This window comes from Monopterus albus, unplaced genomic scaffold (assembly GCF_001952655.1).
Source record: "Monopterus albus unplaced genomic scaffold, M_albus_1.0 scaffold12.1, whole genome shotgun sequence".
In the NCBI taxonomy this organism is placed as follows: domain Eukaryota; kingdom Metazoa; phylum Chordata; class Actinopteri; order Synbranchiformes; family Synbranchidae; genus Monopterus; species Monopterus albus.
Genome location: NW_018127892.1, coordinates 1,763,609 through 1,775,090, shown reverse-complemented (window position 1 = coordinate 1,775,090; position 11,482 = coordinate 1,763,609). Strand labels below are relative to the sequence as shown.

The 11,482-nt window shown below is 40.8% G+C and overlaps 1 protein-coding gene across 1 annotated transcript in view; it reads right to left on the bottom strand.

The window, feature by feature from the left end:
• The window catches only part of arhgap25 (Rho GTPase activating protein 25), a 14,101-nt gene that overhangs the window by 1,417 nt on the left and 1,202 nt on the right, over window positions 1-11,482 (bottom strand). Inside the window, exons 2-10 of the mRNA XM_020590404.1 lie at window positions 7,694-7,896; window positions 6,415-6,502; window positions 5,802-5,915; window positions 4,683-4,887; window positions 2,802-2,934; window positions 2,596-2,669; window positions 2,283-2,404; window positions 1,755-1,909; window positions 1-444 (exon numbers count right to left, since the gene is read on the bottom strand). Coding sequence (XP_020446060.1) covers window positions 1-444; window positions 1,755-1,909; window positions 2,283-2,404; window positions 2,596-2,669; window positions 2,802-2,934; window positions 4,683-4,887; window positions 5,802-5,915; window positions 6,415-6,502; window positions 7,694-7,896 — 1,538 coding nt within the window. The remainder of the gene's footprint in view (window positions 445-1,754; window positions 1,910-2,282; window positions 2,405-2,595; window positions 2,670-2,801; window positions 2,935-4,682; window positions 4,888-5,801; window positions 5,916-6,414; window positions 6,503-7,693; window positions 7,897-11,482) is intronic.

Sequence of the window (11,482 nt, the reverse complement as noted above, 5' to 3'; positions counted from 1 at the left end):
ATGGGACAGCACCCGGGCAGGGCAGGTGTCACTGTCAGGTTTCTGGGCACCAGCTGTTGAAGAACCTGTGTTGTCACTCCCTCTGCGGAATGTAAACCTATCCTCCCCCTCCTTGTTGCTCATCTGAGAACTACCAAACAATGATCCTGAACCCCGGAGGTCCAGAATCTTAAAAATGTCCTCTGACAATGTCCCGCTCTTCTCCTCCTCCTGGATGCGACTCCACCGGTTGAGAGCATCAGCCTTAGCTACCATCCCTGAGAGAGGGCAATTGAAAGTGGGCAGGGTCTGGGTGCGTTTGCGAGGACTTTCAAACAAGCCATCTGGGGAAAGTGAGAAAGGCTCTGGAAGGATGGTTTGGGGGCTGCAGTTCTCTCTGTTAGGTCCTAGACTGTCAAAGTCCTCTTCTTCTTCTGGAGACTCGGATAAAGACGCATCAGCCATCTGACATGAACACAGATATATACAATACATGAACATCTGTATGTGCAGAGATGGTTTTAGAGTTAGAGAGAAGAAACTGAGGCAGAAATACCATAAATTTCAGTGAACAAAAGACAACTATTCATCAAACAAAAAGAAAAAACAAACAGTACCAACTTATTTGACTCTGGACAATGGGGGACAAAATGCCAAGACATTAGGATTTGATTATGGAATAGTCACATGTATTTGTATTTTGTTTACACCCAAATACACCGAGCTAAAACTAATACAGTCTAATCCAGCAGTCCTGCAACAAACCCTCCCTTCTTGAAAGTGGTAATGCTTTTGTATATTGGTCTATATGGTCATTTTAGAAGCTGCACTTTGTGCCGGTGTTACACTGTACTGTGTTATGTTGTCCACCCCATTGATATCAATGAAGCTAGGCAAAATAACAGAAACAGCTCTAATGCAGTAAATACAGCACAGTGTAACAGCAGCACAAACTGTAGCCCCCAGACCGATCATACAGTTGTATCACCATCTCTCTGAAACAGTTGGAGCCAAAACTGAATATCATCATCTTCATGAAGAGAGGATTTATTACAGGACTGTTGGATTAGACTGGATTAGTTTTAGCCAGGTGTACCTGATAAACTGGCCAGTGAGAGAGTATATCGTAAATGTCTTCTCTGTTTAAAATGTATCTGCTGGTGGTTTAGTTTAGAGCTGGGTGTTCAGCTAACAGCCATTTTTTTCACCACTTCCCTTTTCACTAAACCTCATTCAAACATAACAGGAATAGGCTGACATGTTAGGGAGTTAGTTACAGTAAATGATGCAGTTGGAGTCAGCACCATGTTGGCTTAGCTCAGGATAAAGCCTGGAAACAGGGGGGAAACAGCCTGGCTCTCTCCAGCCATAACAAAATCTGCCAAGCACCTCTAAAGCTCAATGATCAACATGTTTCACCTAGGTTGTAAAGTGAAAAAAATCCAGTTTGCCATTTTATGGCAGGATCTTGTTACCTGTTGTTGTCTTTGGACAGGGTTTAGCTTGGCAGTGGTATCAATCTTAAATCTCAGGACTGATGTAAATAAGCATATTTACAGTAGCTTTATGCGTTTGAAAACTTGTCAACTTTATCACCAAATTTCACAACTGTCTCTGGCTGTGGTGTTTAATCCACACATTCTGCCAAATGGAGTTACATAACTAGCTTTTACACAGATGGCGACTACTTCCTACCAGTGTTCTGGTACAGTATGTGTTTTTCCTCTGGCCAGAAAAGGGCACATTAATCTGAATGAGTGTTAAGCAGCTCGAACCTCTGCAGACTCCCAGCCCACGAAGCTTCGGGGGGTGTTCTTCTGGGTCTCAGTCTTGTTTGAGGGAAAGGAGTGAAGCACGTCTTTGGAGAGAGGAAACAGGGTCTCATGCTGTCTGATCATCACGGTCATCAGCTTCTGGATCTGAGGTGTTGCTGTGAAGAAAAGCAAACATGTATGTGAAAAGATTATGATCAAAATATGGTCTCTTGAGTTGAATTACCGTTATATTTTTATTGTACTTTTTGTATACTCAGATACTGTAGCAGGTTTATGGAGCTGATGAAGTCGTACAGGGTTTAGCCATTTAAAACCACACATCACAGGGGTATCTAAAGAAACATTAATGAGACATGTCTTTCTAAGTAGTCAGGCCTTTCTGTTAAAGGCTGCTTTGTTTCATTGAATACAATTTATAAAAAAAAAAAAAAAGAGAGAGAGAAGGATGTAGTTATGCTCCAGTATTGCCACATGTCATTGTTTTAAAAGTAGGTAGGCAGGAAACATCAGTGAGTGATGTGTTCCCACCCTTCATCACGGTGATGGGGTCTTCTATTTGAGGTTTTAGCAGGTTGATTCCCATCACTGTAGCCAGGTTCTCCACATTCATCTTATTCAGGTTGGAATGCTGCTGCACCTCAAACAAAAACCTGCAGCAAACCGGAGACATGATTACCATAGTGATATACAGGTCAGTGTGGGTCTGGACTGGAGACTGATCTCAGGACAGCATTTGGCTCATTTTTTAACCAGAAGTTCTTTGTGAGATTTGATGATTTTTGCTCAGTGAGCAATTATCTTTCAGTGTCCCATAACGCTTTGTGCTGCAGCTTCTACTCACCGGCAGATGTAACTAAGAAGGTTGTAGTTGATTCTGGGGAGAAGAGCAATTTGCTTCTCCAGCTTTTCCCAACCCTGAAAGAACACGCATGCAAGAGATTAAAGGACACAAACTTAAAAATAAAAATCACAGTGCACACATACACAAAGTATGCCTACACTCAGAGGAAAATATACAGTATTGTAGTCTTTTATAAATAAGCATGCCTCTGTGCTGCTGCTGTCCAGCTGGTTGGTGCAGTCCAGGAAGTTTTGGTACTGAGTCCAGGGCACCACAGGCTCTGGCAGCTCCCTCAGGTACAGTTTGAGCAGTGATGCCACCGTGTGGACATCTGTGTCACTGCAAGCAATGGCACATCTCAATTAATATCAACATAGAGTATGACTGGCATTTAGTGTTGGACCAGTGTATATGTTTTCCATTCCGGTGAGTCAGTACTGGCTGCATGAACTAACATATATTTGATAAAAATTGCATATGAGGCCTTTTGACCTGGTGTAAATCTAATACAATGTTACCTGGATTCTACAATTCTCACACATGCATATATAAGTGGCAGTTACAGTTTTAATATCTTGTGTTTTTATTAACTGTTTGTTCCAAGTGTCCATGAACTTAGAATTGTTTTCCATCATGGGAAAGTATATAAAATATGTAAATGTTTACTGGTCTCCTAAAAAGCACTTACATGATGGGATATAGTGTAAACACCATCGCTTTTTTTAGGTAACATCTTTTACATGTAAATATTCACTGGCGAAGACCAAGTCCTCTATGAATTCGCTGTTTGGTCCTCTGGGTGTAACTTTGTATATTAGCTAGTGTAGCTGGCTCAGATTCAATTTAGTCGATTAGACTCTGCAAGGAATACATTTAGAGGGCAAAACAAACTCTTGTATTCTTTGTTTTATTTTTGGCCTGACAGTTGACATGGACCATGCTTCCCTTTGCTGGATGTGCTCTCTGATGCTGACATTAGATTGCAGACACACGAGTCAGGTGAAACGGAAGATTTTACAGTTCTCTATCAGAAGAGCTTTTGATGTTATAGTATGATGAGTAATAGAGGCACAGTCCCATGTGCCTGCCAGAACAGGATGTGGTATTACCTTCAGCTCTGAGCGTCTCTCTCATTTCTCTTTGCTTTCTCAGTAAAAGAAGCTGATGCTGCTGCTTGACTGAGGACAATTTCTCCTTATAAAGCAGTGACCTTGTTAACCTTGTACGTTTAGCAGCCAGGTTTAACGAGAGCTTGAAATAATTTCTAAGAACATTTACAGCTGCTGTAGTGTTTCTTGTCTATTTTAGTAACACATGCCGCACATACAATCATGGTAAAGCAAAAATACACCCTCCTTCAATTTTATGTTTTTATTCATCAGGGGCTAAAAACAGTTGTATGGACCTAAAATAATAATCAGGTGACAACTAAAAGCACAACAGATTTCAGTATGTGGTTACTGTCTCCCAAACGTAAACCAACACTCATAAACTAGGTTGGTAAAAAAGTACCACCTATAATTCAGTAACATGCAGAACCACCTTTAGCAACAATAACTCGAAGTAAATGTTTTAGGAGTTTTAGGAGTTTATCAGCCCCTCACATCATTTTGGAGAAATATTAGCCCACTCTTCTCTACAACATTACTTCAGATCAGTGATGTTTGAGGGCACTCATTTATGCACAGCTCTCTTAAGATCCGGGGTTGAGGTCTGGACTTTCCATTTCCAGCCATTCCAACAAAGTGATTTTGTTCTTCTTTAACTATTCAGATGTCAATCTGCTGGCTTGCTTGGGATCATTGTCATGTTGGATGACCCAATCTCGGCCCAGCTTAAGCTGCTGGACATGTTATTTCATTTGTTCATAGAGGTTGGTGAGGTCCAGAGAACTGTGTTTAGCCCCTGATGAATAACAACACAAGTGAAGGAGGATGTACTTTCTTTTTACCATGACTATATGCACAATACCAGTACTACAGAAGCATACCCCTATGGAATTAGATCCACATGTAGTCTTAGAATCAGTTCAGGATAAATAAACACTCAGTAAACAATCAGTCTGTACAGAGCTCTGATTGTGTTACCTGGGGAAGGAGGGCCTTTCTCCTGCATCAAAGGCATCTCGGAACTGTTTTACGGCATTGTCCTGCCCTGGGAGGCGAAAGATGCCCTCCTCATTCAGCCCATGTTCTTTAATGAACTCCACACACTTCTGCACCAGAATGGGCACCATGTGAGGCCCAAAACGTTGCTCATATGTTACAGTGTCCATGAGACTTTTTCCAAACACTGCAGAAATGCAGAGAGGTATTACTGTGGTTCTGTCCACTAATGCATGTACAGTAAAATCAGAAAACATTACACATTCTTATAGACACAGCTTTTAGTGCTTTTATGAGTCTTAATAAGGGGAAGATGGTGGTGCATGAGGCAATGTTCAACATCTGGGGTAATGCACTTATTCACTTCCTTGCTGAGAGTTAGATGCTATCACTTTCATGTTTGGCTATGGCCAGGAGGTGGGAACTTTATCTTAGCATAAAGCCTGGAAATGGGAAAAATCTGCTAGTCTAGGACAATGTCTCAGCTAGGAGCACTAACTTCTTGAAGCCTTGTCATCACCATGAAGTTGCAAAGACTCCAGGAAGTCACTGCTCCCAGCAACAAAAATAGAATGTATGTAATTCTCTAAAGAGAGGTACTGTTTTTGTACAGAATAAATAAGACAAACCGTGTTGATTAGCGAATTTAAAAGGTGCTGGCAGGTGGGTTTCAGACAGAGCCAGCTGCTCCCCTCTGTTTCCAGTCTTTATGCTTGGCCAAGCTAACTTTGTCATGGCTGTAGCTTCATGATAGTCAAATATGAGAACAGCGACATTTTTTTTTACCTTTGACAAGAAAGTGCATAAGCAAATATCCCAAAATGTTATAAAAACACTTGACCTGAAGACACATTTATATTTTAGTGGCCCTGACTCAACAAGAAGTGTACAAAGAATATATAAACGCTACCTTTCTGTTGCAGCACTAGTTACACTGTCACACATAGTGTCAGTTTCCATGGCTGTGAGTTATTTGCTTTTTATTAAATGATGTCTGGTTTGGGAATTGACAGCCATGGAAACATTTCATGTGTCACACTGTGCAAAACAGAAAGAGGAAAAACAGACAGCTTTGATGACATGTTTGAGATTTCACTGAACCTCCACTTGTTGGTACTCCGATGACCCTGCGGAGAGTGCGAACCCACTCCTCCATGTCACTCTGGGAGTTTGCCATGAGCACATACGGATATCGCACTCTGTCTCCAGTTGTACCTGTGAAATGAAGAGTTTTACTGAAAAACAGGATCTCAGGATTAAAAAAAAACCTTAAGATATGCCGGTAAGAAGATTTCCAGAGTAGATTTGTCTTGCTATCATTTCACTTCTTATTATACAGATAAGTTTTATACAGATAGGTTTTGTCTCAAACAGACAAAAAGGGACATGTAACCCAGTTTGGAAATGGAACCATAATTTAAACACCCTGACACACAGGAAATATTATGGGGTTTTTTTTCCTAATGAAAAAAAGACAAAGATGACACAATGAATGAAATGAGGGCCATGAAGGAACAAAGACAGTGCTGATACTACATCAGAATCAGAATCAGCTTTATTGGCCAGGTGTGTTGGACACAAGGAATTCGACTCTGGAACAGCGGCTGTCAATATGTTTGTACATATCTACATAAATCGCTCATAGGTGCCGCAATAAATAAGCCATGCAAGGCCTAAAGTCAGTATTGCCCCCTTTCACAGTTTGATTACTTACGTGGTATGATCTCAAAGAGGTACTTCCCCGGGTCATCAGAATTTGGAGGCATTTCATTAACTTTACTGAACCGCAGCTGAATGACTCCCTGAACAGGACCAAAGACACCCAGAGAGAAAAGAAATGTAATGTAATAACTATATAAGAAATTTGTTATGTCAAGAAGCAACCATTAATATTTACGCCAGTGTTTCCATTCATTCACAGACTACCATATGCTATTTTTAACCAGTCATGTAGTCTATACCTTGTAAAGGCAATAAAGGTCGCAGCAGATATTTCTGTTTATTTTAATGTGGCAAAATTGTGTCACAAGGGCTTTTGCAAGTGAAAATGGTCTCTTGCTAATCTATTATCATTTGGCTTAGGGTCTAGTCATTGTTTACTGCTCACATTACAGCATGCAGTGCAGTGTACTTTCCAGGTCACTATGTGTTCAGCGCTTTTCCTCTGTCTTCCATTCCCTACCCACCGTCTCACTCAGCTGTTAATGTTTTTACACTGAGATCAAAAGGGGAAATAACTTTTAGGTTTTTGAAGCAATTTTCAGTTTTTTGAATTCAATTCTATGGTTTTGTTAGCACGAAGTGACCGTATCACATTTTATTCCTAAGGATATAAAACACTCAAAAAATTCAAGGCCTCTGCTCTCTGCTTAGACAGTTATAGCACAGCAAGGCTTTTTACGTTACTGAATGTGTAGTCACCCCTGAAATTCCACTGAGTAATGACACTGTTACTGTCCTGATCTCATAGTGTTTGTCAAACATAGACAGCTCTACAGCAGGTTAACAAAGAGTACAGTCTTGACTGGATGGTTGATGAATATTACATTTATGAGTGTAAACCAGTGGACTATAACATAAGTCATTTTAAAAAAGACTTTAAATGGTAGGAGAGCGTCTTGTGCAGCTTCATGCATCATTTGTTTACAGGAAGTTTGCAGTTAGCCACACTGATAGCTAGTGTGTTTGTGGTGTTGATTGGAAATGATAAATGACAAGTCTTATTAACCTGTGTATAAGTCAATGAATATACCAGATTTCACATTACTGTTGTAGTTAGATTGTGTTGGTTTTATTACTGAACACCACCTTATGTTGTAGAACATCAGTAGAGATATCCTCGCATATAAAAATGAATGTGCCAATATCAACATCTTACTGCGGTCTCTTCATTTTCAAATACATGCACATGTTTTATGCCAACAAAAAGAAGACAAAAATGATATTACAATAACAGGACTGATAAAGGCTACACAATATTCCCAGTGTTTCACCTGGACAGTGGTCTCCTTGTCATCTTTGTGGTAGGTCAGTGTGCTTCCTCTCAGCACAAAGTAGCGCTGTTGCCAGTTCTTGACTAAAGACCTCTGTTGTTTCTTGAGCCAGCCGGCCTTCAGTGGCCTCTCCATGGACCTGGAGGAGTGTGGCAAGCCCAGGCCGGGGCCTCCCTCTCCAGGTGTCACACTCTTGGATCGTGCTGCCAAACACCAAAAGAAAGCTGTTGGTAAAACTATTAAGAACAATCCCCAGCCTGCTGTATCACAGCACAAGCTATGAAACATTTACCAAAACATCAGTGCTACCCAACTGCAGCAGAGCACTTCCTCTTTTCTGTATGAGCATGTATCAGCCTATCAGGGTTGAGAGACCTGCTTAATGTAACCTATTTTGTTCCCCACCTATACACATTCAAGCTGAAAGGAAGCTGCTGGTCTGCCCCAACCAATTTCCTGTGGAATGTGCATGAATGCAGCTGTGATTATTCGACATAAATAGCACAGTGATCTGCTACAGAGTGACCATAAAACATTATGCTAAAATGGTAGAAGGCAGAAAGGTCAGATCAAGTTCTGCCTAGAGTCTAACTTGAACTGAAACTAACACAAATAAATGTCATTCCATTTTGAAGTCATTTGAAGAATGTCACCCTTGACTGACACTTGTCACCCTGGAGCTCTGTGACTGTGAGAGGTCATGATGAGGCAGAGCGGTACAAGGCCCAAAGAAGACAGGGTCAGACTGAGACAGCCTGAGTAACATGCAGGGTGGTAGGACTGCAGAGACAGCCAGAATGAGATTTAGCCCTCTTGCTCAATTGTTCTTAAATTCACTGTGACTTGTTAAACAAGATGATAGAGGAGAAGAGAAGAAGAAGGGCCGCACTGGGGTAAAAAGGAGGGTACCATATAATTGCTGGAGAGTGTGAGACACTTTGAAGGCCTCCACCTAGAAGCTTCAGAATCATTTGTTCTAACTTTAATCATCCTTCCTGTACATGCCATGACTATGCACTACTCATAATTTATACCAAGTTCAAGATTTGTACTGTGAAATACATTGTGATCAGGTAGCAGTCAGATATACACTCACCAGCCACTTTATTAGGTACACCTGTACAATTGTGTGCAATGCAACACTTCCACCTTAACATCTCTGTGTTTATGAAGCTCAAAATGTTTCAGTACAACGCCACCTACATCTACGACCTCAATAATAAACATATAATTGGATTTTTAAATTTGTGACAATTTCACCGAAAACTGAAACATTCTGAGCTTCATAGACACAGATGTTAAGGTGGAAGTGCTGTACTTAAGTGCATACAGTTGTACAGGTGTACCTAATAAAGTGACAAGTGAGGATAAGTTATTGAAAATAAATCTTTGGTCACAAAAGAATGGTTCAGCATGTTGGGAAATATGCTCACTGGCTTACTTGTGTGGAGTGAGATGACAAAATTGACACCACTGTCAAGAGATGTTCCCAAACACTCAACTGCTGCCATATTTAGGTTTGGCTACCTGGGTAATAATTAGCATAGACAGTTTGACAAGAAATGACACCATCTTGACGCAAACTGAGACACTTTTGGTCAAAAATAAAGTGAACGTCTGCCTGACAGACGACCTCATACATGAAGCCAATGTGGAAGTGCCCAAACCTGCAGTTCCTTGAATGGCCATTTGAACCTGGCTCCAAGAGGAAGTCGGTCCCCATAGGTATGGCGACGGCCAGACTTGAGCTTCAAAACTGCTCTTCAGAAAACCAGTGGGTGATGTCACGGTGGCTTTAATATACAGTCAGTGGCTTTGACCTTCAAACAGAGCCAGGTTAGCTATTTCTCCCTGTGTTCAGGTATGCTAAGTGAAGCTAACTGACTGCTAGCTGTAGCTATTTAATGTATCTCGTAACTCAGTACCTCCAAATCGCACTAAGAAATAATCCAGAATATGACTGCTCTTAAAACAAAATTCCAAAACTCACTTTTACACTTAGATTTTTATGCAGATCAAACAAATAGGATATACTGTACACAGTGTGCACAATTATTAGTCAAGTTGTATGCCTGAGGATTAATTTTATTGTTGAACAAATACAGTACTCTCATCCATCCATCCATTTTCTATACCGCTTAGTCCCAAACGGGGTCACGAGGGGCTGGAGCCAATCTCAGCCAGCTGTGGGCGAGAGGCGGGGTACACTCTGGACAGGTCTCCAGTCCATCGCAGGGCTTACAGTACTCTCAGTCAACCCAAAATGTTAATAAACCTCAAACCTGGATGTTTAACGAAAAAGTGAGGTTTGCCTTTCTCAGTGGAACATATGTGTGCACAATTATTAGTCAACTATTTTTGTGCAGAATTATTATGTAACTAAATGAAAAACAAATTGTTTCCCACCTCACTTGTTTAATTTCAGTTCTAAGAGTAACTATAACAAACAACTCAAAATTAGCAAATACCTTTGCCATTTCAAAAATATTCTGCGACCAATAGCCATCCTTATTTTCAATAATTGCCATGAGCCGTCCATCCATGGACTCTGTCAGTTTCTTGATCTTTTGATGATCAGCATTTGCTGCTGCAGCAACCACAGCCTCTCAAATGTTATTTAAAGAGGTGTACTGTATTTTCTTCCCTCACTGGCATCGTCCTGCATAGAAACCATGGCCTTCTTCCTAGACTTCTTCCTATACTAGTGCTTGAAGAAAGTCTCTTCTAAAGACTGGCAGTAGGTTTGGGAGTTGTTCTTCAACCAGAACAGGTCAAACTAGCTCCTCAATAATAGCAGCCCATATCAGTAACCCTCCTCCACTTTGCTAGAATCTGAGTTGAAGTGGTGCCATGTGTTCATTAGTGATCCAGCCATCTGGCCCATCAAGAGTCACTATCATTTCATTTGTCCATAAAACCTTTGAAAAATTTGCCTTCGGAGATTTCTTGCTCCAGTCTTCATGTTTCAACTTGTGAATCTTGTTCGGTGGTGGTTAGGTTTCAGCCTGCTTTACCTTGGCCATATCTCTGAGCACTGAACACCTTATACTTCTGGACACACCAGTTAGGCTGGAGTTCTGGAATATGGTGGCACTGAAGGATAATGGGTTCCTGGTAACTTCACATTTAATTATTCTCAAGTTTTTAGCAGCTAATTTGCATCTGTTCATCTCCACACATTTTTTTATGACCCTGTTGACTATTTGCAACAAAGCTTTTAATAGTCCGGTGATCACACTTCAGTAGTTAAGCTATGTAAAAAGTGTTGCATCCCTCTGGACGGCATTTTTGACTTTTACATGTCACTTTAATCTCTTTTTGGCCCATTTTACCTAATAATTATGCACACCTTGATAAAGGGTGTTAATCACTTTAGGCCACGCCCTCCCTCATTACACAAATACATATCTTGTATTAATAGTTTTACCAACAGCTTGTACAATGCTTAAATCCAATTAGCATTCAAGTTGATATAGCTTGGAGCTTAAAAAAAGCATGCACAGAAATAACAATGTGGTCAGAATACACATTTGCCCAATACTTGTGCATGCAGTGTAATGTTACTTAGGGGGCTATGGGTGTATGTTTGGACAGTAGCCTGGCTAACTGTTCAGCATAAAGCAGCAAATAAATTCTTTGTTGGCATCTTTTCAAATATTTATAAGGACATGTGCATGCACAAGCATGCACTGAGCATGCATTATATACACAGCCACATACTACACAGTTACAAAGAGCCAGCCATAAAGTTAGAGTGCTGCACAAACTGAGCTCTTGCATCAGTTTCCT